The sequence below is a fragment of the Corella eumyota genome, chromosome 1, assembly GCF_963082875.1.
Source record: "Corella eumyota chromosome 1, kaCorEumy4.1, whole genome shotgun sequence".
Taxonomy (NCBI): domain Eukaryota; kingdom Metazoa; phylum Chordata; class Ascidiacea; order Phlebobranchia; family Corellidae; genus Corella; species Corella eumyota.
This window is the reverse complement of record NC_137490.1, coordinates 19771466-19799109: the sequence shown is the minus strand read 5'-3', so window position 1 is coordinate 19799109 and position 27644 is coordinate 19771466. Positions and strand designations below refer to the sequence as shown.

At 28.2% G+C, this 27644-nt stretch overlaps 5 protein-coding genes across 5 annotated transcripts; 3 read left to right on the top strand and 2 right to left on the bottom strand.

Moving 5' to 3' along the window:
• The first annotated feature begins 1605 nt into the window (after nucleotides 1-1605).
• LOC145759713 (dual specificity tyrosine-phosphorylation-regulated kinase 4-like) lies at nucleotides 1606-6337 on the top strand. Its single transcript, XM_082573564.1, has 11 exons — nucleotides 1606-2110; nucleotides 2541-2592; nucleotides 2735-2934; nucleotides 3270-3445; nucleotides 3685-3839; nucleotides 4304-4438; nucleotides 4711-4843; nucleotides 4904-4997; nucleotides 5074-5319; nucleotides 5708-5825; nucleotides 5927-6337. Exons 1-11 carry the CDS (start codon nucleotides 1621-1623, stop codon nucleotides 6015-6017), a joined length of 1890 nt encoding a protein of 629 aa, XP_082429690.1. The 5' UTR covers nucleotides 1606-1620; the 3' UTR covers nucleotides 6018-6337.
• A 633-nt stretch (nucleotides 6338-6970) lies between these two features.
• Nucleotides 6971-9229, bottom strand: LOC145760581 (uncharacterized). The gene is made up of 3 exons (XM_082574504.1): nucleotides 8301-9229; nucleotides 8075-8175; nucleotides 6971-7606 (listed from the first exon to the last, which is right to left on the bottom strand). The coding sequence occupies exons 1-3, from the start codon at nucleotides 8431-8433 to the stop codon at nucleotides 7364-7366; spliced, it is 477 nt and encodes a 158-aa protein (XP_082430630.1). The 5' UTR covers nucleotides 8434-9229; the 3' UTR covers nucleotides 6971-7363.
• A 600-nt stretch (nucleotides 9230-9829) lies between these two features.
• Nucleotides 9830-12236, top strand: LOC145763512 (uncharacterized). Its single transcript, XM_082574971.1, has 5 exons — nucleotides 9830-9981; nucleotides 10600-10745; nucleotides 11201-11306; nucleotides 11386-11474; nucleotides 11543-12236. The coding sequence occupies exons 1-5, from the start codon at nucleotides 9894-9896 to the stop codon at nucleotides 11669-11671; spliced, it is 558 nt and encodes a 185-aa protein (XP_082431097.1). The 5' UTR covers nucleotides 9830-9893; the 3' UTR covers nucleotides 11672-12236.
• A 1987-nt stretch (nucleotides 12237-14223) lies between these two features.
• Nucleotides 14224-16552, top strand: LOC145745824 (uncharacterized). Its single transcript, XM_082563993.1, has 5 exons — nucleotides 14224-14644; nucleotides 14876-14998; nucleotides 15229-15402; nucleotides 15626-15779; nucleotides 15841-16552. Exons 1-5 carry the CDS (start codon nucleotides 14522-14524, stop codon nucleotides 16005-16007), a joined length of 741 nt encoding a protein of 246 aa, XP_082420119.1. The 5' UTR covers nucleotides 14224-14521; the 3' UTR covers nucleotides 16008-16552.
• LOC145745815 (transcription factor E2F5-like) lies at nucleotides 16543-18552 on the bottom strand. The gene is made up of 2 exons (XM_082563980.1): nucleotides 17008-18552; nucleotides 16543-16853 (listed from the first exon to the last, which is right to left on the bottom strand). Exon 1 carries the CDS (start codon nucleotides 18491-18493, stop codon nucleotides 17666-17668), a length of 828 nt encoding a protein of 275 aa, XP_082420106.1. The 5' UTR covers nucleotides 18494-18552; the 3' UTR covers nucleotides 16543-16853; nucleotides 17008-17665.
• Nucleotides 18553-27644: the final 9092 nt, after the last annotated feature.

The window sequence follows — 27644 nt, the reverse complement described above, 5'->3', positions numbered from 1 at the left end:
AACTTTGGGGTAACAAATGGTTGGCCCGTTAATTACTCATCTGGTATTCAATGCAAGTTCTATAAGAATGAATGTTAAAAATAGTTAAATGTTATTTTGGAAGAAGTTTAGGACGCTTTTAGGCCGGTTAAAACACTTGCCATTTTTTAAAGGCTATTTAAGTTTTTGGACACAAAATAATCTAATTTCCGGGCGACCTAAATAGAGCTATTAATTATAAATTTAGCAAGGCGTGCATTTTTTACAAGTTTATCACGTTTTAATTGCAATTATCAAATAAAAAATAATCCAATATGACATCATTAAAGACCTAATGAAAAAAGTTTAACAATGGAACAATGTATCAAAGATAAAGGTTAAACTAAGCATGCTATAGCCTTCACAGCTAAGTAATTTTGCCTAATTTGCCAACCTTTTATCTTGGCACGTTAAACATATATAAAAGCGCAATTTTGCGTGACATATTCGGTATTGGGGTGGAAAATATTTCTATTATTAAGCACGTCGAGCCTTACGTTTAGCGTAAGTTTATGTTGAGCAAACTAACTAGTAAACGTTGTTTACTAAGAGGGCGTGCGTAGGCTGCGCAGTTCGTATAATGCCAAGTTTTATTATAGGTTTAAAGGGTTAACTTGTAATAATGTAGCTTTAACTTCAATATAGTAAGTAAATCGCAGGTCTATAAGGTATTTTAGACTTATATACATATTTTTATTAAGTTATATGATCAAATACTTTTGATAGAAACTTAAACAGCCTAGACTGGTAAGTTATATTCTACTAGTATATTTGGAATTATAAGCCTATCGGAATTAAAAAAGGTCAAACAATGATGAAATTAAATTCATTATCATATTAGTCAAATTTAACCCGCAATCAGACGTGTCTGACAATTAATATGTAAACTATTTTTTTACTTGACTGCGATAACTGTTTTCGAAATGAGAATAGCATTTTTACCGCGCGTAAAAAGTCTGGATTAAAAAAAGTAAGTGTATTTAGAAATTAGTCTGTCACACGCTATATGTGTATTACTACTATACTAATATAGTAAGGCGCGTCTAACTTTGGTTTAATTTTGTGTTTTTACCAACTTATTTGTCGTTTTAATAACCATAAAAGTATAATATTTGGAACACTAAACCCAAAATTGGTCTATTTAATAAGATAAGCGTAGCGTATTAAAAGCTTTTAATATTTTGGACTTAAGCTAGTTCTTAAGACTAATTTCACTGCACGCATAAGGTTAGTATGGTATGGTGTGCTGTGGGCTAAGGTAATTCAATGAAAACACGCATTGCAAAGTTGGAAAAGTTAGTTTAGCCTTTACAACGCAGGCACCGCGCCACAATAGCCTGTAGCTAGCACACAAAACTGCTTGATTTTAATTACAAATGTGGTTTACTATGCGTAATGCTTACATTTCGTTTAATCTAGATTTTCAATCTACGTTCAGAACGTTTTCGTGATCAGCAGCATTTTCTACGAAAATTAGGTTTTTAAGTTAGTAAATCTGGCATTTAAAACAAAGGCCCAGTAAACAAGAGTTTATGATCTTTTTATATGTATTAATTCTATGTAAAATTTATTTTTAAAAAGGTTTTTTTGTAAAATTTGAAAATGTCTTGTACTATGCTAATACTAGCTGCATTGGCGTGTGGACTTGGCTTAATAGCAATGCGAAAAACCAAGTTAAAGATGAGATATTGCTGCACCATTTGCATAATTACTCCGTGCGTGTTAATGTATTTTAATATTCCAACTTGTACGCTTGGAATACCTATGAACAATAACTACGTCGGTGTAAATCCAGTTCATAATGTCCATATCGAACCGCGAAAGTTAATTGTTAATGGGGGTCGTGAACTTTTAAACAAGAACACGGAAAATAAAGACATTTCGATTGCCCGTACATTAATCAGTAAAAATAACGTGCAAAAGATAACACCGAATGCGACGGAAAATTCGCCTAAACGGGGTTTTACTGAAATTCAGGCTGAAAAGGTCAAAGCAGAAATTCCAGTCGTTGATAAAATTAAACCAAACGAAAAAAAAGAAATGATTCAGGATGATGCTGATTTGGAAATTAAAAACTCGGAAATTGTAAAAGGTAGGCTTTATTTTTACAAAATAGACAAAGAATTTTATTAACAAATTGTAATTTTTAGAAGTAATTTTTTTTGTTTTGGTTTTGTAAAATTTTTTTGGTTTGTAGAAGTTAATATTTATGCTTATATAACACTATAAGGTGTATTACTGTCGTATAACCGAAAATTGCGTGCCCGAAAACGCAATTATGCCGAAAATAACACATTTTTATTAACCCCATCACACTTTAATCGTTTTTTGGGGAAATGCCCGTTAATTTCTTGAAATTTGTTGACCAAAATGTAAGTAAAATATTGATTTTGAAATTTTGTTTTTTCGGGCATTTCTTCTTTCGGTCAAATGGCTTTTGGTCACCATTTGACCGAATAGTGACCGAAATTGGAAGATGCCTTCTAAGACATATATTTAATTACAATTTTGTTAACTTATAGAGAATGGCCTACCCACTAAAGAAGACATCAAAACTAATGAAGATTTAACAGAGTAAGTGTAAATAAATGACTTTTAGCCTAAATATTCAGATTTTTTAAATTTTATTTTTGTCATGATATTAAATAAATACATTCTTGATTGTTAGTTATTATATTACAAAAACTGTAAGATGGTGCAATTTATTGTTTCTTAGATTTCCTAATTATGAAACAAATGAAGATGTGAAAAGCCCAGTACCTCAAAATAACGACGTTAAGGTATTGGAGGCGCCACAAAATAAAAACGAAATCAAAGAAATTTTTACGCAAGAACAAATTGACAAAGATTTGAGGGAAAAATATATCATAAACAACCAAAAGTCGGTTCTTTTTTTATCAGCTTTAAATCCAAGAGGTAAAACTTCAAATAAATAAATATATAAGTGGAACACACACTAGGAAAATTTAATATTAAAAAGCTATGCCTTGGTAGTTGCATATAAAGGGCTATGGTCTTAGTTGCGTAAGCCTTGGTCTTAGTTGCGTATAAACCTATAATATAGATGTCAAACTAGCAATTTTGACAATACACATTCATTTTATGCAAATCCAGATAATTATGTGAAAATATATGTCTATATCCAAATGCAATATAAGTATACTCGATAGAAATACCAATAATATGCTTTTATGTTTTATAGTATATCTCAGAAGTTATATAGAACTTTTTATTAAAAATTATGTTTTTAGGGGTTAATAAAATCAAGTCACAATTGCCTTGGTGGGAAAAAATAGAAATTGAAAAATATCAGCAAATATGGTTCACGGGCGAAGGCGCAAATAAAACACAATACAATAAAAGTGACGTGTTTAATTTCGGGTTCGACGAATCAAAAAATCCTGATCACGAAGGCAGATTTAAAATTGTGAGTTTCTTTATTCATTTTTGACGCTGGGCATTGATTATTGGTATTAACGCAAACTAAAGTGCGTAATTTAATAGAATTGTACTATAATACATAATGATATAATTTCAATGGCAATCTATAGATATTAAACAGTATTGTTACTTAACATTATTGCAATACTAACTTTTTTCCCTTTTTTAATTTAATTTTAATAAATATTATTATTCAATGAAAAACTTTAAATACATTCTACTAAGGTTGTTGGGGATCATATAGAATACCGTTACGAAATAATAAAAGAACTTGGCCACGGTTCGTTCGGCACGGTTGTACTTGCACGTGACCATGCACTACTTCCGACAAATTCTAAACACATGGTCGCGATAAAGATCATGCACAACGACAGTTCTGCGTAAGTATATGCTCTATAACTAATGCTTAACTATTTTACGGACAGCTCAAGCACGTCAATCAAATAATAAATTGTTATCAACTTAATGTGGTAATAAAAAAGCCCAATAGAGCTTGGTGTAGTGGTTAAAACACTTGGCTTCACTACATGAGGTACTGAGTTCGATTTCCACTGCTCTCATGGTCTAGCGCTCTTGAGTAAGACGCTTTTAACTGTATAAATCCTGCTGAGCTAAATCTCACTCGGAAGCTTAATTACCTGGCAATTATAATCTATAATATTCCAAACTGTCAATAGCTACTTGAGACTGGATCGTGGTAACTAATATTACTCGTTAGGTTGGGAGGTCGACTTTCCAACATCGAGGATAAATAACAAATATATATAAAAAAATGTTCGATAATGATATATATACTGAACATGGCATTAACTTTACCTTGTTTACCTTGAATTAAAATATTTAGGGAAAGGTATTTCAAGCAAGAGTTAGATATGATGCGACTTATTTTAAAACAAACAAAAAAACCTGAATTATATTCGACCGTGCTTAGAACTTTCTTTTTTCGAAATCATCTTTGCTTTGTATTTGAATTACTCGGGTAGGTTAAACATTTAAATGTAAATATTTTTAAGTAATACTACTTTATTTTGTAAATTCTTTTTATTGATAATTTTCTATTCTTTTTTTAAGTAAGGCAATAATTTGACAACTTAATTAAAATCACTGTTAATTAACAAATACTAAGGCGGCTCAAGACCAGAAAAAGAGTTACCCTAAGTTGAGACTGTAAAACTACTCTAAGTTTGTGCTTTGCGTCCTTTTATGTCAAGAATAAATGAATTTGTTTATTGTTTTAAGTTTGTGTTACAGAGACACTTTGGACGTTCCTTATGAGGATAAAACTTTAACCGATTTAAACGTTTTAAGAAAATATACGAAAGATATTTTGACTGGTTTACTCTATCTACATAAAGCCAACATTATACACGGAGACTTAAAACCGGTAAAATAAAAAAAATATATATTTATTTTTTGGTTAGTTTTAATGTCTCTTATTTTTTAGGAGAATATAATGTTTGTACCCAACTGCAATCTGTCCTGTCCAATTTATCTTAAAGTTTCAGATTTCAACTTGGCGTGTATTCAAAATTCAATTGGTAAGATAATTTTACAGGCAAGGTTTAGGGTTTGAATCCCACTGCGAGCCAATAAAATTTTTTTTTATTGTTTAAGATTATGCATGTCCTGGTCGCTACTTCCAAACGCGCTACTACCGAGCCCCGGAGGTCATTCTTGACCTTGTTTATGACGTCACGGCAGATATGTGGAGCGTGGGTGTTATACTTGCTGAACTCTACATGGGGAAAGTCCCCTTCTACGGAGAAACGAGTACCGATCAGTTGGCTGCGATTATGGAGGTTATGGGGTTGGTGCCAACTTACATGGTTGAAGATTCCCCGAGAATTTTCACTTATCAGAGTAAGTGTTGTGACTAACACACTGTCAATCACAACCCGGAGTTCTGGGTTCGATTCCCAATACTTCCATGCGTTTTTAAAGTACACTTTATTAAGTTTAAAAACCAATTTAATTGGCAGCATGGTGTAATGGTCAGAACACTTGTCTTTACTAAATGAGGTCCTGTGTTCGATTCTCACTGCTCCCATGGTGTGTTGCCCCTTAGTTGAGCGCTGTAAACGGTATACACTCCTGCAGAGCCAACACTAAAACAGCAGCTTATAATTAGCGAGCAATTTAACTTGATAATATTTTAAACTGCAAAAGACAATTAAGGCTGGGTCGGGGTATCTAATATTACTCGTAGAAATGTAGAAAGTATCGGGGTTAACTTTATGTGTATATTTAGAGGCTATTTGTTACAAATGCTCAAACGGATTTGAAAGAACGCCTTACAGAAAATCACTGTCTCAAGTATTAAAAGAAATGCCTCCACTACTATTCGATTTCATACGAAAATGTTTACAGTAGGTTACATAAGAAAACATCTAACTTATTTTTACATCAAATTTTTTAAAGAGTATACTATTGATTATATTTTTAAATTATTCATATTTATTTTTAATAGGGTTGACCCAGCTAAAAGAATGACTTCTAGTCAAGCTTTAAGCCATCCCTTTATTACACAACGTTCTGCGTTTCGTTTGAAACAAAACTAAATTAGAATTAAAACATATTTCTATCTATGCAAATACCAACCTTGGGTTCTTCAATAAATAAACTCATTTAATGCTCAGCTAGGGTTTGAATATGGAGTTTGTTTTTAAACCTACCAAAATGGAAGTAAGATTTGCCCCCCTGTTATTTTTTGGGGGTAATCAGCCAAAAAAATTGTAAAAATCGTTTTTTGTTTTGCTTGTTTCCGGCACAGCCACCTGCCTATTAAAATTCCACTGTATATGTATTCATTTTCTAGTTTCGCGCTTGCTTTTCTGAGTTTTAAATTTTTTATTAGTTGCACTTAGTCGAAATGTTTGTTTAAAGCACAAATACATTTTAAAAATCAAAAAATTTGCTTATTTTAATATTATGTTATATATAAAAACCATCAAATTTGTATTGTAAGGCTGTTGCTTTAGCAAGAGTATAAATTAAGTCAAACTAATCTTTTGGTTTATTCTATACAATAATTAAAGTTTAAATTATCTTTATTGTAAGAATTAAATAACGCATGTGCTTTTTAATTAGTGAAAACTGTTGTGGTAGGTAAAAATTTCTATACAGGAATATTCGCCGTACAAAATAGATTAAATACACCACAAATGTGGCGTCACAATTAGACCTTGTTTTAATATAATAATGGTAATTTATCAATGAAACAAAGATGTCTGCAGGGTAACTGAATAGTCAGTAGCTAGCTTTTCCAGCCTACAAAATACAGCTTCTAAAACAGTTTAATTTAAAGAAACATATTTAAATATGGAATAGCAGGAATATTATTTTAACAAACTATTATCTTCACTTTTAGACTTCACTTTAGACTTAGATTTTGCAATTGAAGGCAATTAAGTTATGTGTTTTTGCCATTTTTAAATCTACAGACATAGGAGTTTAGCAACTTTTGCCATGTTTCTGCATGGGAGCGGTACAAATACTGACTAGACGATTTTTTCGTAATTTATTTTTGCTCAACTACAAAACTTTGCTACAGAAAGGTATAACTGTACTATCTACACAAAATTACTACAACTAATAATAAATAAGTACATTGAAGATTATAAAAAAATATTACACTGAGTAAAACGAGTTAAATATAGTATCGAATAATGGCAGCAAAGTGCATATTAAAGTTGGTAAAACAGGCGCAATGGTAAACAGTTTAGTAGATTTTTTAAAGATTATTAGTGAAATATAAAAAATGAACTGAATTTAGGCCAAGCAAGATTAGGTCAGTGTAAATATAGTCAGGTAGGCTGTAAAATTTTTCTTTGTAAGTTAGGTAGAGGATAAATAAATAAAAAATACTAAAAAAACTGCCATGCATTAAAACATTATTGTCGTACAATTATTCTTCTACATCTTCCCCAAATTTTGGGGGATTAAAACCGATTTCGACTTGATGCTGGTTAGCATGTTTTTCCCAATACGATTTCGATAACGATTTTAAACCGTTTAACTGTTCTTGTATGGTTTCGATTTGGGAATCAAGTTCTTGTTGGTGATCTAGTTTTAGTTTATTGACTTCGTCAGAATGGGCGCTGTTTAAATCAACGCCTAATTTTTTGTGCTGTGAGTCAATAGCGTGCATCTAAATTCGTATAAAATGTATATGTAAGTTATAGTTTATTTGCATGTAAATTTTACAATAGTTAAAACTTTAAAAATGGGTAATTTTTCAACGCATTCTTGCATAGAGTAAGTATGCTATTTTTTTGGATAGAGAATTAATAATATTATATTTCTTCATATAACGATGTTAAAACGATAAAACTTCCTTTTTAACTGGTTGTTTATCATGTAAATCGTGTGGGAAAAAGTTGCTCGTTAATAATTAAAGCGTCTGCATTATTACATATACATGTTTTAGACATATCTCACTAGGATAATCCCCTTTGCCAATTCCAAACTACCAAAAACTTACTGTTATTACATATAGTAAGACCAAAATTTGAGTTTACAGTTATATTTTTCATGTTAATGTAAATACCCTTAAGTCTTTTTGACCGTCAGTATATAAGTTGTTTATTATGATTGATAATATAATAAAAACATATACCTGCACGTCATATTGTTTTCGAAATCTTTGCAGGTCTTGGTTATGTAGTTCGTCCAATTCTAAAAGCTCTTTTGAATGTACGCGACCGAGCCATATAATATCTGGTTAAAATCAAAAAATGATTTAAAAACAGGGGTATTTTTAACAACAATTTGCCGATATAAATTATTACTTATGTTTAAATATGTTATTGCTAGAATATAAAGATTTGTGGTATTTAACTTACCTATAAGTAAAAGAAAACATAAAACGACGACCACAACTAAGGTCTCAAATACTACAGGAACCTCTTTCCTAACTTTATTAATTCCTTGTATAAATCTATTACAAACTTTACAATTCCAACGAATTTGGGCCATGTTGGTATAGCATGAGAAAGCCTAAAAAACAACGAATGTAGTATAGGCTTAAAACGTGGATTTCTCGTTGTTAACTAGCTAAATTTTTGAACTAACTCTGTTTGTTTTTGCTTTATAGATTTTAGTCAGTAAAAGCCTACGACAAAAATAACATTGTGTAAAACTAGTAACTAAAACTGGTTTTGCAGTGAATTATTTTTCCGTTAAAATTTAGCTTGTTTGCTTTTACTTGCCTTCCCACAATGCGAAAACAAAATGATTGAATTAATTTAGTCGTTTACGTGTACAAACAATATAAAAATGACATGGTTGGGTTAGCTTTTATAAGGTAGAGGTGTGTCTTTAATCCCAAATGGGCTTTGTATTTTACCATTCCATTTGACTTAGAGTAAATAAAACTTGGTCAATATAATCCAATGACGATAAATCGCCTTCATATGAGTAAATATTTAACTTCGTTAAATTTTAAAACGCTTACTTTTATTTTCGGCAACGCTTAAAAGTGTTAGACCCCCATAAAATTATTAGCCATTTTTTTGCGGTTAACTATTATTGTTTATAAATTAAATCTTTAACATTAGAATTCACGTTTGTAAACTTTAAGAGTAAAAAGACACGGAGTGGTTTAGCACATGCTATAATGAATATTAATTACAAACATAAGATAAATACTCAAACTGAAAAGTTTTCCCTAGTAAGTAAAAGTCCATAATCTGTTTTAAAACCCGTTTACATCTTTATAACTTCCGCAGTTTAGGTCTACTGTATAAAGCTGTTACGTTATAGGCCTTAAAAACTTTCTAAAAAACTTTAAAAAGAAAAACTGTCAAACTAAGCTTCAATTTTTCTGCATTTTTAGCTTTTTTAATTGATTACTTTCGTGACTTGACAATCTGCTGAATTGCGCATTGTGCTCATCACAATATTCTATTCTGTGTTTACTTGCTAATGCGCGCGCGTGCTGTTAACACGTAGTCGTATAGTTTGGATAGTTAACGTTTAGAAGCGTGCTGTAATCGTTCATTCATAGCAAAAACGCCCGAAGCATGTCAATTTTGTTGATAACCAAGTGTACATGTTTAACAAGTTTGCTCAGTACTAGCATAGAAATTATCACAGTTCAAGGGTAATAAAGTACAGTACCAAGTAAAGGGTTGTAATTGTAAGTTATCAGCCTAAATAAATGCAGAATTTATATTTTGTGTTAATAACAAAGACATTTTAAAAGACTAGTAGCATTTTGTTGTAAGCATTATCACATTTGTTAGGCCTGTGATGAAAGTGTAAATAAGCATGTAGTTACCGTTTATACTGTATTTATTACCAATGTGTGATATTATACCTTGCAGAAAATCATGCTTTAAATTAACCTTTTTTTATTTCTTGATATAGCTAATATAATTTAAGATACGAATAGCCTTCGTAGTAATGTTATGTTTTTGTAAAACCTACAATAAAACATGTGTTTTTCGGACCGCATGGTGTCACTACAGAAACAGTTTGTCGTATTGCTGGTGATCCTAGTTATTTTTGGATCCATATTTAACTGTAAGTTAATCAATATTTCACTTAAAATTATATAAAAACTAAAAAGGACGATAACATATTGCCTCGCGGAACTTATTTAGCTTGTAAAGCCTAAAATGGGCCCGATTTTGAAATACAATATGGTGCTTTGAGTAATTTTACCGGTGTTTGTAATTTAATATCATGTTTTTATTCGCTTTAGCTAAAGCCCAAATAAAAAAAAATAGCGTAAAGTAATGGGTAAACTATACTTATTTTATTGATATAGCAAAAACTTAAATATTTAGACTTAAAAAAATTTAATTTAATTTTAAATTAATTGAACTATTAATTCATAATTTTAAAAGGAATTTAATTTTAATATCCGGGATTCTACTAAGCTTATTTTTGATTTGCAAAACCGTAATTGCATTATTTATTGCACTGTTAATAAAGCAATAATCGCTTTAATACGCTTAACATAAATTAAAATGGTTAATCGCGCTAATTATTTTTTTACTAACTTTCTTAGCATGTGATTTGGCTGCGTTAAAGTAGTTGTTTTTCTGAGGGTTCAGAGTTAGATTTCAATTGCTTCGGTGCATATGTAAACAATCTCGAATTCTTACTATAATATTAAAAGTTTTTATTTTATTTCAGGGACGATAAAAACACAAGAACGAAATTTAGCACTTGCGAAAAAGCATGCAGATATTAGGGTGCAGCAAGTGAAAGAAGAATATGTAAGACAACTGCAGGAAAAGGATGAATTAATCCAACTATCATGGGCTAAACACTCCAAAGAGGTTGTTATAATTACCATTTAATTAATCTACGTAAATGTAAAAGCGTATTTTCGTTATAATACACCGTTTTGGACCGAAGTTTTGGCTGATTTGTAAGTGCATCACTTAATAATCGCTGGTCAAAATAAATTCGCGCACTCGCAACATACAAATATTGCGCGCCACAAGTAATTGTTATTCTTTTTTCAAATATACTTATATTTTAACGTCATTTAGTTAAATACCTTTCAATCTTATCTTATAGATTTTAAATGGCATTTTTAAATATTTGAATACCTAGTCGGGTTTTGAAACGTAGTTTCTAAATTTATATTCGTCTTTTTCCATCTATAGTATTATATTTAATATAACTATTTAATGTTTAATTTTTTTAACCCAATTTACGGGCCAAAACAGAAAAAAAAATTGATTTAGGCTTTGCTAAAAAAAATGATTTAAACTATGTTGTATTTTAGATGGAACTTGAGTGCCAAAAATCTTTAGAAAATCTCAAAAAGGAAAATGCGCAAGCATCAATTGCAAATAACTCTTCCAAAGACAAAGATTTGCTTATTTTACAAGGTTAGATAATGTTTAAAAAAAAGTTAAATTTAAACCTTTTTCTCTAAATTCACTTAAAATTAACCATTTTTTATAACAGAAAAAAACAAAATACTGAAAATGGAAAATGAAGATTTGTTAATAAAATTAAACAACGCGTCAACTTACATAGAAAATAACAAATTAAAGGTAATAATATTAAAACATGAATATTAATATTCAAATTATCATAAATTCAATATTTTTTTTAATTTAAGATGGACAAAGTTGAGTATAAAATGGAGATGACGCCAATTTCAGAAAACTCGCTACAGCGAAACAATAATGGAATAACAGCCAAACCAAAAACCGTAAAAATTGAAATATTATATAACGACGAAACGTGACGTCAGAGAAAACTCTACAATATTTATTAATTAGTTTTATAATTTTATTTTGCTTTTATTATTTATTTATTTGTTTAAAAATGTCATTGTTAGTATTTTTTTTGAAGTACATTTATGTATTTTAACTTTGCATAATTAAAGGTGTCTTGGTTAGTGTGAAATTATTGCAGTATTTGCTAGTGATAAAAGTATTTAAAATATTGAATGATAAATAGGAAAAAAAGTGGCATTTTTAGCCATTTTTTAAGGTGTTTTTTAAGCAAATGATGGAATTTATACAATCATATGAACAAATTTTAAATAATTTTATCAATTTTACTTACTTTAATATGTCTTCAATTAAAACAAATAAAATTATAATATGCAAAATATTTTGATATTGTTTGTGACATGTTAAAAAAACTAACCAAAATAATGCAGTACAAAAAACCGAACTATTATTGTATTTGTTAAATTCTTTTATTTTTTGCACGTTTATTATTTGTTGCACGTTTATTATTTGTTGCAATAAAGAGTAAATAGGGCCAAACTTTAAAACACAATGTTTTTTGTATAAAATGTGGACGTACAAGCACATTGTTTAATTCTATATTTAAAGTATTTAAAAGGGCAATGTGAATATGGAAGTTATTATCATTTATGACTAAATAATGACCCATTTATTACTCAAAATGATCCATTTATTACTAAGTGTCTGTCTTGGCCTATGCTGTTATAAACAAACATAATTAATGAACTAATACTTGCACGTAGCATCATTTAACTTGTCATTAAAAAACCAAAGTGTTTAAACGCCGGCGAGTTCTTAGCACTAGAAATTTAACTGTAATGCTCAAGGCTATTTTTTAAGTAGTTATAGTACTATTCGAATGTTTAATGGTTAATTAAAAACTGTTAATAGGTTTGTTGTTGTCTGTAAGTTGTAGTTTTATTTGGAACTTAGGCTTACCTGACTCAGTAGACATATTTTAACAAAGTAGTCGGCGTAAAAACTTGAAAAATATTTGGTAGCCTAAGGAATTGGTTTGAAAATTAGGGTTAATGACAACTTTGTTTGTTGTGTTAAAGGTCTTGCCTGTTTATTATGCTAGGGTTTAAGCTAGACTTGTTTATTTGTCAAAAGTTTTTTAAAAGGTTAAAATCCACTTTCATTTGGCATTTTTATGACCTCACAGTTCAGCTGTAAAATCGAAATTTCTGTGCTCAGCTTTAAACCTATACATCAGTTTTAGTTTACTAATTCAGCACGTCATATTTCATCGAAATGTAAGATATGAAATAAAAAAAAGGCAAGATTAGTTTCTGTTTGCTGTTGTTTTATTAATCCAAAACCCAGTGAGCTGTAGTTAATCTTATCCAAAGCTTGTTTACATTACGAAACCAGCTAGTAAATACTTTAATTAAGGTAGTTGTTAAACTGTAAACCTATGTTAAAGTATATTGTACAAAAACTAAATTGTGTTTTAAAACAAACGTTTTTAACTATTAAAAACTGTTTAATAATAAAGAATAAGTCAGTTTTTTTGGCAAATCGACAGTATTGGAATAACAAAAATCCTAAGAACTTTCGGATAAACCCGGCATTACTAGATTGTATAACGTTATGTATACAAATATAACCTGCTTAGATACTGAAAGTAGTTTGTTAAATGTCATAAAGCTGTACGCTAAGTTTATATATACCGTAAAATTAACACTAGTTAAGGTAAAATAGATTTTGTAATTGTTATGTGAAATTTAATTAGGTTTTTATGAGATATATTGCATAAAATTAACTTGAAATCGAGTTAAACAATAATAGGCCAACAGTTTCAATACCCTAAAGAATTATTTAAGTATGTTGTGTCGACACCGTATACCTAAGGGAATCGTATATTTTTGTTTTTGTAAATTTACAAGTACGTTTTAATTGAAATCTGAAAATTTTAAAGGTTTAAAATCAGTTATAAAGCGCACTGAGTTAAGTTGTTTACTAAACAATCGAAGTTTCCCATTTAAAACAGTATTACCGTTTCCATTTCCCTAAGTGTTATTGTACTGAATATTGTACAGTTACGAGTATATACATATATACATACAATGAACTTGTGTATATATGTTTTATAAAACTATGTAACAAACTAAAAGCAATACTAGCCCCCGGAAAATAAAGCCGCAATAATTATGTGGCTAGAAAAAAAACGGGAATTAGGCAGGCAGTGTAAATAAACCAGCAAGTATTAAGGTTGAAAGTCTAACTGTAGTCTTAAACGCTAGAAAGCCCAAGAAAAAACAAATTGATAACAGGCTAAAAATGTGAACTGCCATTGCCATATGGTACAATAACAAAACAATCAATTAAATTAAGGTATATTTAGATTGCATGCTCGTGAAAGTGACTGTGTTGTGTGTATAAAAGAAATAATTGCATTCCGCCGTGCGGTAGTGCGTGTGCTTTTCAGTTCAAAAATGCGTAACTATTTCCTGCATTGGGGAGACCCAAAAGACTGCACCTTTCTTTTATTATTACGAACCGCTTGCCATGTGAGTAATTAGGTTTTTTACGTGTGTATTTGTTTTCTAAAGAGGTTTGTTGTTTTGTTATGATATAGTTTACGTTAGACTAAGTGCTTATCATCTAAATAAATTGATTCACAGGACAAATCAGTTCGAGAAAGATATACACTGCAAGCAGTTTGCAGCATCCTTAACCAGTTATTGTAGTTTCAATCCAGCCAGTTATTAAACATGCTAAAATATCACAAGCTAACATTTTTTTAGATCTTAAGGTGCTACTCAAAATACTAGTTAATTGTATACTAGGCTTACTTTTAAATTACAAATTTAAGCTACGATTTAACAGCTAATATCATGCATTCAATGTGTGGCCATAATAATGAACAGGGAAAAATGCATACGGTAAAAAGTCGTTTGAAAAGTCGGCAAATTCTTGGAGTAGGCGAGAGCGCAGATGGAACAGTGCCACGTTCGAAGGTAAGCTTTGTTGAGTTAAAATAGAAACATTCAAAAACTATTACCAGTTATTAAAAGCTGTACTAATACTACATTTGTTTTGACAAATAAAAAGTAGTCGACGATCATAAAAACTATTTTAAGTAGTTACTTTATTGTGTTATTTTCATACAGTAACGAATATTTAGTGACGTTTTTATGACACTGTAAGTGATGTGAATATTTTTAACTTTGAGTTTACTTTAATTACAGATAAGTCAGATATTGGGACATAATCATTATGAAGATCCTTGGATGTTAGAATTGCACAACTACCCATTTGGCTTACGTTTGTTTCAATACTTCACACTTGCCTACTATGTGTTTATGGGAACAGTTAAGTTTTAGGACAACTTTGTTAAAGTTATTTTAAGGTCCCAATTTTTAAATAATTTGAATTTATGATATTGTCAGGGTTTAGTGATTTAAATAAAGCCTTATATTGATTCTTTAGTATCAACCAGTCTTAATTAAAGCATGTACAAATTTAAAAATTTATCTACATTGCAAAAAATGCTTTTGTTTTCTTGAGAAACAACAATCAAATTACGAAACTCTATATTTAGCTCAATTTATTTTTCCCCGAATATGCCTTTCGATACTACACATCCTTCAATACCAAACAATACGGACAGCCTTATATGTCATTACACACATTGACAAATGAAATGAGTAGAAATGGAGATGACGCATATCTTGCTAGTCTGCAAATCGTATTAAAAGAAATAAAACAAAATGAGGTTAGTCATTGTTTGTAACTTTTTGCAGCTAGAATATAAAATACGAGTATTTAAAACGGCTCAAAACACGTATTTTACAATTTTTTTTATTGTGTATTTTATAAACAATTCAAATGCCTAACGATAACTACTGTTTGCCATTTTTTCTTATTTTTGTGTAAGTAGTTTACGTCACCTGTGAAACCGTATGAAAAGTATTAAAATTAGCATTTATTCGTTTTAGTTTAATATGGACTATTTACTTCAAATCAACGGAATCGCTTTGGTTTCTTTAGCATGTTTGTTTGCAAATATTGTATACAAAAATTACTATAGTAGTCGATCCGTGAGAGCTGGCCTATGCGTACAAGCTGTTTACGTTTTATGCACAATTATTGGTAAGTTAAATTTACTTTATTATAATTACTTAAAAAAAATTATCCAATTTGATTTATTTAGTGACATCACGATATTATTGGATTTCCGCTGGTGGCCAAATCGAACTTGTAAGTTTTGGCGTTCTTTCGGTAGCGAGTAGGCTCGTCGTCTTACTTTTATGCTTGTATTATACATTAGCAACATACAAGTCTAGAGGAGAAAACGGGCAAAAGCACAGAACCGATTAAAATGGCAGTTTTAAAAAACGGAAATTTGACATTCTTGAACAAGAAATTCTTGTTCTGATTGATTGTGTAGTCCAACGTTATTCACCTAATTAAAACGACGTGGTTACCTATAATGTATTACACGCAAGTTTCTACGCGTTTTTAGATAATAACAAACATAATTTCATGCAGTTAGGCGTAACTTTGTTGTTGTACGGTGGTTTGCGTTTAAAACAGTAAAAGTTTTTAAAATCTGGGAGATTATGTCGAACTATTGTTTAAACTTAATTATTTTTATTAATATTTTTTGTTATCCTTTCTTTACAAACTAGGGTTTAGCTTATTTTTAATATAACAACCTAAAGCATGAATTTTTGCTTTAAAAAATGTATAATACTAGATGATGGTTTTACCTTTGTTTTAAATTTTTTAAAACTTTTTGCAGTTTTATTTTAAAACACTTTTAAAATATGATAAATTTTTTTTGATTTTGAATTTAAATTGTTGTTGTTTTTCAGGAATTTAAAACACAAATCTAAACAAAAAATAATCAAGCTCAAATGAAAAAAATTGTGTATTTAAAAGATAATACAAATATGAAAATTTTCGAAAAAAATATATAAAATAAAAAGTAATAACCTTTTTAACTCAATTAAAATTCTTCAAATTGGGTTATATAATGAAATAAACATTAAGTAAATATAGCATAATTATAAACCTAATAAATATTTTTATGTTAAATTATGATAATTTGTCAGAATGATTTTAATTATTTATGCATCAGAGTTATTATGTGTAAAATTAAATTTTAATTTGAAATTCAATATTCTTGATATGCCGTCTAATTAACCTGTACAGCAGTTTAACCTAAAGATAAAATTAATTTTGTTTAATTAGTATTAAAAAATTGAATTTACTTGTGTGAGCTAATAGCTTTTATATATTCTATAAAATTTAATTTGGAGTAATAAATATCCCGAAAACAATATTTAAAAATTTACCACAAAAAAAATTGTATTACCTTATTCTGAAAAACCCGGACATAGTGTGGGCTTTTTAATTTGCTTTCTCAGTTCATTGAAAGATTTAACATTTCCTAATTTAAATTTTAACCACAACCTATTGAAAATCACTGGAATTTGAAAACACAAGAACAATAGTTAATGGCAGTGATTAATTTGGAATTGAAAATATTTCTAATTCGCATTAATAAAATAACTTCCATATTAAGGCATTAGAAAAAAAAATTTAGTATTAAAGCGTCAATAAAAATAGGTTAAATTCTAAAATTTTAGTGAATAGGTCATCAAGGCTAATAAATAACAACCAATAAACAAAATTCCCAAAATCAAGTTAATTCAATATATAAACAGTATATTATTGTCCTTAACTACTAATTTCTACCATGATTTAATAACATTTAAATTAATTTAAAAACAAAAACTAATTGACAATCAAACTTTAGCTAACAACAATACTAAACTATAATTATTCTTAACAAGAATAAAACAAATTTTTAGTAAAATTTATGTAAAAATAGCTCTTTATTAAAATTAATAATTACTTTAAAAATAAGTTCAAATTTCTATGCAAGTGTGTTACAGCACAAATCTTGATTTAATATGTACATGAATTTGTTTATATTAAACATTACTAAAAAAAACAAAGTGGGCATATTCTTATATTAAAAGAGGTATGTCAAATAAGTCACAAGCTCCTTCACTGTTATCCAGGTTAAAATAATAATCAGTATCAGTCGGCATTGGCGATAAGCTTAACAGGGGCTCAAATGAATCGGCGAGCGGAATATCATTTAAAAAACTTGACTCTGGGTCCATTAAAATTGGGTCCTCAACAAGGTTAAGTTCAGGCTCAACTTCAGACTCTTGAGGGGGTACTGGCAAAGCCACAGGGGGGTATAGCGCATCTTTGTTGACAAGCAAAACTGAGATAGGGCCTGTTGTTGATTTTAAATGGACTTGGTATTTTTTGTTGCCCTCCATAATATCTGGAACCCTAATAGGGACTTCTAATTGTGTACCAGATGGCGCTTGAATTGCCAACAAAGTTTGATCACTAAAACAACTGCACACATCTTCATGGGTTATATAAGACAATCTACTGTTGTCAATATCGTCTGTTACATTCCTTATGCTTTGTTGAATCCAAGTTTTTTGCCTATCCAAGTCAAGTTCACATTGTTCGAGTTCTTTTATCTCGTCGTGGAGTTTGTTGATTTTTTCAACCATGTCGTCACTGTTACACTCTGGTCCAGCGCCTTTCCATTGAATACTATTTTTCGAGCGCTTCTCTATTAAACCAATACCTTCCAACACGTTTGTGATGTCATAGATTCTTCGTTTTTGTCGAACAGCTAACTGGTCAGCTGCAACTTTAAGGTCCAAGACTCCGTTTTGTGCATTTTTTAAAAGTCCCACAAATTTTGTTGTCAAAAGACCTAAAGATTTTTCATGGCGACTTTTCATTGTAGAGTTTACTTCGGACATCTTGAAACTTAAATATTTACAACAACTGAAACTTTAAACAAAAAACAAAAGCAAGATTTTAAGCTGCAAATGCAAAATAATAGTAAAGCAAGTGTCAGAACGTAATTTTAGTTAACGGACGGATAAATAAATGGCAAGGTAACTTGTTTAAAATGCAAAAGCTTTTAATAAACATAATCGTTTAAAAAGTTTAATATTACCACCATTTTTTTATTTCCTACAAAACTTATGTTTACTTTTAAAAACTTTTTTCTTTTACGACACCGCTAGGTCAAAGGTTACCAAAATGATCCCAAATCCTGATAAAAAAATAAAGTTTTTGGGCAATTTTCATGCTGTGTAAAATAAGTTGATATTTTTTTAAGTTCATGCAAATACCATCCCTTTAACAAATATCAAAAATTTTAACAAATATTAAAGTTTAGGTAATAAGATTTTGAAATTTAATTTAAAAATAATGACAAGTCGTTTCGCATGATCAAATGTAAGTTGCTTAAATGGGAATTTAAAGGGAAGTTTGTTTTTATTAAATATTTTTAATAATTTGTGTTTATGTAGAAAAAAAATAAAATTTTTTTTAAGGTTTGTGCTTTACATTTAGCATTTTGTATATAATTAGAATGCCTGTGTGTTTAATTTAGGTTTTTAAATTATTTAAAGCAAAACTTTTTTGGGAAACAGTAAAATTCTGCATAGCTGGCTGTAAAAAGTTAAATAATTTACTTTTATTATTGAAATAATTTCCCCAACAATTTTTTATTTTTTAAGCTATATGTGTATTGTATCAAATATTTTAAATTCATTTTGTAAATGCATCACAAATATTTTGTTGAAAGCAAAACATTTATTTTACTTTAAATTTTAATTCAGCTCTAAATTACCAATTGTACTTAAATTATCTTAGTTATAACTTTTTGATTTTTTATAGGCCCCTGATTAAAATGTGTGTTGGAAGTTTAGTTGATGACTCTCTAGCTCCATCTTACCATTATGTTACTAACTTGGTTCACTTTATTTTAGTAAACTAGATTTAAATATTGAAAAGTAAAAACAATTATGTTCATAAAAATAAACGAATAAATTTTTTAATGTTATTTCATACTAATAATATATATTGGTAAAAATCTTGATATTTCCATTTTTTTGGTAAAAATCCTGATATTTTTACTTTATTAACATACTGTTACACCAAAATTTTTCTACTTTTTAGTTTTTTCTGGCATTAAAAAACTTTGCACTAAAGAAAGCAGTGTTGGATCGAATATCTTATCCTCGAGTGACTTGGATTAAATTATTGTAGTGAATTTTGTTTATGGTTGTTAATAATTTTTTAAATACTAAAACTTAAGTAAGAATGTTTTATAATTTTAAACAAAATATGTATTTAAGGTAAGAGGCTAATTAGTCCATGTTGAAGATTAGCTACATTTTCCAGTTTAAAATGAACGAAAATCTTTAAAAACAAAATTCTAGGTAAAAAAATAATGTGTGTAAGCTTATATTACTTTTTATTCTGTTGCTTATGTTGTAATTTACAAATGTTTAGAAGGAAAAAAAAACCTTCAGTCTTCGAATGATAAAGCTTTTGCTCAGAGAGAATTAAAAAAAAGAAAAAAAGGTTATTTTACCTTCTTATTAGGTAAATATTTTAATAATATTTACCATCAATACTAATTTACTTTTAGTCATGCAAAAGAAGATTATGAGATTGGTGTTCACAGATTTTTGTTGCTGGGTTCCAATTTTTTATTCTCTATCCAATTAACAGCTCACTTATTCCACTTTTGTACTCCAATGTTGTAGATAATTCTTGGAACAAAATCAAATCTATTTTTGTTAGAAAAAAAACAACCAATACTTAAACAGAAGGGTTCCAACAAAAATGAAACAAAACTGTAAGTGTAAATATAATTTAAAACTTATTTGTTTTATATTGAGATTAAAACCATTAATGTCCATGTAAAATAGTCTTCAAGACATTAAAAAAAAATTCTTTTAAAATTTTTAGTGTTGTTCTTTGTAAATAGTTTTTTTTTATTTAAAAACCCCAAAGCATTGTTTTGAACAGAGAAAATAACAAAAATTTCTGATGTTTGAACTTTTTTTAGGTTTTTACATTAAAGTTGAAGTTTAATTAAATTTATAAGATAATTGCTGGCTGTTAGAAGTTTTTTTTAAATATAAATGACAATGATGACTAAACAAATCTACAGATTAATTATTAAGTAATAATTTTTATAAATATCTTAATCTGCCACAGAAAACTGGACACTGGATTTAGGCTAAAATTGTTACCTTATGTTAAGACTGTGAAGTTGCCTTCTTTATATTTTTTTACATTTTTAACGGTTTTATGTGCATATTTTAAAATTTCTTATTTTAAATGTTTTATTATCTTTAAAATTATATTTTTAGAGGGCTAGTTTTAAATCTATAAAAAAATGAAGTAAAATTTTGAAGCAAAAAAAAAAAGTTAGTTGTGTCTGTTAAAACAAAACTAACAAATATTAGATGTATGTAAGCTAATATTGTTTTCCAGTATCCTAAAAACTAATTACTTACTATTTGTAGTAAAATAAAAATAAAGTTAAATTTTCGTTTAACCTAAAGGTTAATTGTATTGCAAGGGCAATTTTTTTGATGTTAACTTCGTTACCTTTAAATTTCTTCATTAATTAATGCATTCTTAATGCTTTTAATCATGAATTATTATTTTTTAATTAAGTATTTCACCAAAAATTTACATTTTTTAGTAAGCAAATATTTATCCAATTCAGAGCTGTAACAAACTTATATTTGATTTGATAATATTTTTAAAATAGATTTTAATGCAATAATTTGTTATTTAATTTTATACATAATTGAAACATAACAGGAAGTGGGTTTATAATAAAACCCAGTACATATACATTCTTATTTAACAATAATCCAATTCAGGGAATCCAATTCATGGAATCCAATTCAAAGTAATTATCAAATTCAGAGCTGTTTTTATGCAGTAATTTGTTATTTAATTTTATACATAATTGAAACGTAACAGGAAGTGGGTTTATAATAAAACCCAGTGCATATACATCCTTATTTAACAATAATCCAATTCAGGGAATCCAATTCATGGAATCCAATTCAAAGTAATTATCAAATTCAGAGCAGTTTTTAACCTAATAATAGATTTAGAATAACAAAAAACATTATTTGTCATTTTATAGTATAAACAAATAAAATGTAAGTGCAACTGTTATAAAGTTTAATACAGGAAGTCTAATTGTTATAAAGTTTATTACATTTACTTCGTCATGGGTGTAAAACATAATGTTTATTAGTTTGTAAAAGACGTAGGCTTTTTTTGATAACTTGATATAGATTAGTTTATTTGGAAAGTGAAGAGATTTAAGGTTTACCAATATTTTAAAATTAATAGTTTTTTTGTTTTATTAGGTTTAAAAATGAACTTCTGCTTAATTATTATCTTTTTATTGTTTTTTGGTTCTGTTACCTTGGCATTTATACACAGAGTAAAGTATGTTTCTAGTTGTTATTCTATGTATAAGTTTAATTTAGTAATATGTTAAAGTTTTTATTTTTTATAGCTATTAATGTTTGTTTGGTTTAATTAAAATAGATATTTAATAAAAATATACATGCTATGCTAATACAATAATTTTTTTTTGTTAGGTGTGTACCAAACTCTAGACCTCCACTACCTGTTAATATAAATAAATATAATTTTGATGATATTTACAAATGTGCAAAGCTCCACCCAAATGTTTTTTTTAAATGTCCTGTCCGATCTACATCATATTCCTGTTTAAATGGTGCAAACAAAACATATTGTCTGCGTAGATATATTGGCGAGGATTGCGTAACTCCTTGTTTGGAAAGTTTTCCTGATCGAGGATTCAGATGCTCAAATCGTGACTCTCGTTTTTTACCTCAATTTCTGTTATATGATTTTATTGCAGATTGTGACAACGGAGCTGATTTGTGTTTTAACAAGGAGCAAAACAGGAATATTAGGTAAATATAAATTTTTTTTATGATTTTAAAACATTAGTAATGGTAGAAGTTAAAAGGAAACATTGTAATAAGGAAATAAACATGCATACATGTCATTATTAATACATTTTTTTCAAATGTTGTGTTGGTTGTTAAGATTTTATAAATAAATTTATAAACAAATTTGGATCACTTTTACTCTAAGGTTTTTGCTGATTTTTTTTTGTATTTTATGTTCCTTGTTAACTCTCTCTCATATTTTACTTTTCTTTCTTATTCTCCGTTCTCTTTTATAGTCGTTGTAAACATTTTTTGTAATATACTGCCTAATTTTTTTGTGGACTGTATAGTATCATTGGAAATTTATTTATAGTGTAAAATTTTTTTTCTGATATTTAATGGCTGTTTTTTTTTAGCTTTGTTCAAGTGAACAATTTGGTCTTAAATGAAACTGCTTGTTGGAAATGTTTGGATTCCACTTTAATTAATAAAAAACATGTTTGTGATGGAAAAATTGATTGCCCAGATTTATCAGATGAGTGTCTTTGTCAAAATCAATGGAAAATGTTCACAGAATTATGCCAACACATAGCTCCAGTTGTATCAACTTCTATCAAGTATTACTTTTGTTTAAAGTATTGTTATGATTGTTTTTTTGCAGTTTAATTAAAGTTATTGATTACTACAAGCTTAGTTATAGTAGGTAAATCCTATTTTAAATAGAATCTACTAAAGTTAAAAATAGGTTACTTTCTAAAAACAGTTATAATAATAGAACACGCAAACAATAATAACTAATTACTAAATACTTACACAAAGTATGGGCAACCAAAGGTGTTATGATAAGATTTTAAAAATCTGTGAAAAAACGTCTGAAAAAATTTTTTTTTAAATATTTATTTTTGTTTCAGTATTAACAATATTGAAATGTACATATTTTTTAAAAAGTATTTTAGTTTTGTGTTATTCCATGCAGCATAAACAACAACATCTGCAATGCTGGGGAGTTGATGTGTGATAATACAACTTGTATAAACAAAACTAACATTTGTAATGGGATTGTTGATTGTAAAGATCAAATGGATGAAAAGTAATGTAGAATTATTTTTTATACTAATTATCAAGTGTTACTATATTTTTTCTACTTTTATTTAAACAGATTTTAATAGCTAAGTAACAATATTAAAATATAATCTATAAATATGTTTATAAAATAATGTTCACCTTAATTTTTTTATATTTTTTTAAAAGTTTTTTGTGCCATATTTAGTTTTCTATTTTGCCCCAAACTATTAAGTTGCACAAAGGCTACACAACAAGGACAAAAGTGCAGGTTTAATTTTGCAGTTTTATTTTTAAGTTATTTCAAAAAATTGTGGGATTTTTGTTTATTTGCTGATAATGGTATTTGCTATATGTAGTTAGTTGCTTATCTATAGAACATTTGCATGTAATTCACCATAACAGAGTTAATGACAAGATTAAATTTGCTAAAGTAGGTGCTACATATGAAACTTATTATTGTGTTAGTTTATAATTCATCACAAGTATTTAAAAATAAAATAATTTAAAGTAAAGTAAGTTAGCATTAATCCTAAATAATACATCACGCGTTAAAAGGTAAAATAAAACAATTTGATATGGTTGCAGATGTAATAGATATCGCAGATGTGAAGGTTTTGTTGTTACGTTCTGTGATGGAATACAAGATTGTGTATTTAATGAAGATGAATGCTCACCAAATTGTTATCAAGATATACAAAACTCACAAAACTGTACTTTGTCAAGAAAAAGGTAAAATATATATTTTTAAACCATGCATATACTATATATTAAACAAATCAATTTTAAAAATTAAATAAGTTTTCATAAAGTATTCGTACATTTAGATTTTAAAGAATTTAACCTTTATCAAAGGTTTAAAGGAATTTTTTTAACAAGAATTTGTCTTAACTTGATATATTAGGGTTACAGAAAACTTTTGTTTCACTCTGATATCTACGTTTAATATAACTAAATGTTGCCTACAAAATGAGATAGAGGGTTTGCATCGGTGTTGCAATGGTAAATTAGGTGATATTATTTATTATCCGGAACAGGGATATTTCCAGGAAATAGATGATGAAAATATACAATTGTGCCATGATAGAAAGCGTTTTTTTTGTCAAGCCAATGATAAAAGGGTAAATCTTTTTTTTTTACTACAACTATACAAAATTTTGAAATTTTATGACATAAAACTTAATAATTGTAGATATCTATTAGTCACCAAGAAGTATGTGATGGCATAATAGATTGTGCTAACAAATCTGATGAAATGAATTGCACAAATGATGGCAGATTTTATTGCGAAAATCAAAATCCATTGTTTGTCTCAAGACAAAAAGTTAGTTTAATAATTTAAATTGTTTTATTTGGTTCAATTATAAAAATATCTGCAAAACAAAAAAATGATTTTCTGGTTTTTGTTTTTCTGTGGCAACATGACCTATTTTAAATTTTGACAACTACAGCTTCTTTAGTTGCAGTGTTATGTAATAAACTGTAATATTTTAGATAGGTGATGGGGTTCTTGATTGTGAAGATGGAACAGATGAATGTCCTTCAACGCACGATGTTATTTCATCAACAAAAAATCTTATCGGAAATAATATTTTAAGATATTTTGGAATTTGGTTTATGGGAATTTTTGCAATTTGTGGAAACTTGGTAAAACAATTTTAAACATGACTATTTTTGCTATTTAAACTCTTGTGCTTTGTTTTTCTTAATGTAATAGGTTAAAATGTAAATATTAAGCATATTTTAGGCTGTCGTTGTTGGAATTATGAAAAGTGTAAGAAATGATGCTTCCAAATCTATTTCTGCAAATGAAATATTTGTGATAAACTTGGCTATTGCTGACTTTTTAATGGGAGTGTATTTATTATCTCTTGCCATAATTGGAGTTTATTATCAAGGTATTAGGTTTATTGAACATAAAAATATAACTAATTTTTTTTTAATATAAATTTTATAATTTTGTATAGATATTTACTGTGCTTATGGTCGGATATGGAGATCTAGCACCTTGTGTACTACCCTGGGTATTCTTATTGTGTTGTCAAGTGAAACTTCTGTAGTTACAATGGCTTTATTGACTTCATATCGCCTCTTTTCTATTTTAAAGGTAGGTTTATATATAAGAATGAATTGTATTAATTTTTCTCTACAAAACAAAAATATGTTATGTCATTAAACAAATGTATAAAAGGCTTTATATATTATTGTATGTTCAATGTTGTTCTTATTTAATTGTGTATAGTGCTAAACAGATTTATATGCTTTGATTTTCAATTACCAATTTTCTTATGAAATTATAATTAAAAAAATGCTTTTTAGCCTTTTGCATCTCAGCGAATCACTAAAAGAAGATATGTAGTTGTTGCAGTTTTAATGGCTTGGTGTTTTTCTGCTTTGCTTGCATTTTTACCACTTGCAAATGTTTTTCAAACCACATTCACTCCTGAAATTAATCTACTTACTAAAAGTCCATTCTTCAACACAACTGAAGTTACCTTTACAGGTCAAATTAAAAATGACTAATAATTTATTTGTGCAAAAGCTTTATGTACATAATAAAAACTTGGTATTTTTAAAATTTATATTTTGTTAAATTTCACACATAAAAAATTGTCCTAACTATTATTGCATTAATTTAATTGATTTAGACTATCAGAACTACCTTATTCTTCGAACTAAATTTTCTCCAGAATACTTACACTCCTCTTCTTCAATGGTGGATCAAATTAAATTAGCAAGTTCATGGCAAGAATTACAAGATATACAAAATGAGAGATTTCCAGATTTTCCCTTACAAATATCAAAGTATTTTGGGTGAGTTTATTTACAGAGTGTATAAAAATTAATATTAAACCACTGTTTATTTTGTTTTAGATATTATAGCTCTCATAGTGTTTGTATGCCAAAAATCTTTGTGACAAAACAAGATTTTTCCTGGCTATTTTCCATTGCGGTTACCACGTTCAATTTCATGATTTTTGTTTACATTTTTGTTGCTTATGTTGTGATTTACAAACGCTCACAAGGAAACAAGAACCTTCAAACTACCAATGATAAAGTCCTTGCGCAAAGAGAATTGAAAAAAAGAAGTAAGTAATAAAAATAAGTCATTTAATGGTATTAATGTGAATGTTGTTTTTACTTCAATAACATTTACTAACTTCAATTTCATTTATTTTTAGTCATGCAAAAGAAGATTATGAGATTGGTGTTTACAGATTTTTGTTGTTGGGTTCCAATCTGTATTATGGCTTTCTTGAAAATCTCAGGAGTCTACATTCCTGATTCTGCTTATGCCTATTCCGCTATTATTCTCTATCCAATTAACAGCTCACTTAACCCACTTTTGTACTCCAATGTGTTAGATAATGCTTGGAACAAAATCAAATCCACTTTTGCTAGAAAAAAACAACCAATACTTAAACAAAAAAAACAAAAAGGTTCCAACAAAAATGAAACAAAACTGTAATAAGTGTGAATATAATTTAAAACTTATTTGTTTTATACTGAGATTAAAACCATTAATGTCCATGTAAATAGTAAGACATTTAAAAAAATTCTTTAAACATTCTTGATGTTGTTCCTTGTAAATAGTTTTTTTTATTTCAAAGCCCCAAAACATTGTTTTAATTCATTAATTTTGTAAAACTGCTTTGTAGTGTCAACAAAAAAAAAATAATAAAATTTTTGTTGTTTGTAAAATTTTATTTTTTTTAAGCTTTTACATTAAGGTCGAAGTTTGGGTAAATTTATAAAATAATTGCTGGCTGTTAGAAGCTTTTATTAAAAAAATAATAATAATAATGACGAGTCTAACAACAAATCTACATATTAATTATTAAATACTAAATTTTATGAATATCTTAATCTGCTACGGAAAACTAGACACTAGATTTAGGCTAAAAATTTTACCTTATGTTAGAATCGTGAAGTTGCCCTTAAAAATTATATTTTTAAGGGCTAGTGGTAAATCTACGAAAAATTGAAATAAAATTTTAAAGCAAAAAAAAAAGTGAGTTGTGTCTGTTAAAACAAAACTAACAAATATTAGATGTATGTAAGCTAATATTGTTTTCCAGTATCCTAAAAACTA

Coding starts and splice junctions, on each gene's coding strand:
- LOC145745824 (XM_082563993.1), top strand. CDS start 14,522: ATGCATTCAATGTGTGGCCATAATAATGAACAGGGAAAAATGCATACG. Junction 15,403..15,625: donor AAGAAATAAAACAAAATGAG/GTTAGTCATTGT, acceptor TATTCGTTTTAG/TTTAATATGGACTATTTACT. Junction 15,780..15,840: donor CGTTTTATGCACAATTATTG/GTAAGTTAAATT, acceptor TGATTTATTTAG/TGACATCACGATATTATTGG.
- LOC145759713 (XM_082573564.1), top strand. CDS start 1,621: ATGTCTTGTACTATGCTAATACTAGCTGCATTGGCGTGTGGACTTGGC. Junction 4,439..4,710: donor TTTGTATTTGAATTACTCGG/GTAGGTTAAACA, acceptor TTTGTGTTACAG/AGACACTTTGGACGTTCCTT. Junction 5,826..5,926: donor TTCATACGAAAATGTTTACA/GTAGGTTACATA, acceptor TATTTTTAATAG/GGTTGACCCAGCTAAAAGAA.
- LOC145760581 (XM_082574504.1), bottom strand. CDS start 8,433: ATGGCCCAAATTCGTTGGAATTGTAAAGTTTGTAATAGATTTATACAA. Junction 8,176..8,300: donor ATGTTTTCTTTTACTTATAG/GTAAGTTAAATA, acceptor GATTTTAACCAG/ATATTATATGGCTCGGTCGC. Junction 7,607..8,074: donor GAAAACAATATGACGTGCAG/GTATATGTTTTT, acceptor ATACGAATTTAG/ATGCACGCTATTGACTCACA.
- LOC145745815 (XM_082563980.1), bottom strand. CDS start 18,493: ATGTCCGAAGTAAACTCTACAATGAAAAGTCGCCATGAAAAATCTTTA.
- LOC145763512 (XM_082574971.1), top strand. CDS start 9,894: ATGTGTTTTTCGGACCGCATGGTGTCACTACAGAAACAGTTTGTCGTA. Junction 11,307..11,385: donor AGATTTGCTTATTTTACAAG/GTTAGATAATGT, acceptor TTTTTATAACAG/AAAAAAACAAAATACTGAAA. Junction 11,475..11,542: donor TAGAAAATAACAAATTAAAG/GTAATAATATTA, acceptor TTTTAATTTAAG/ATGGACAAAGTTGAGTATAA.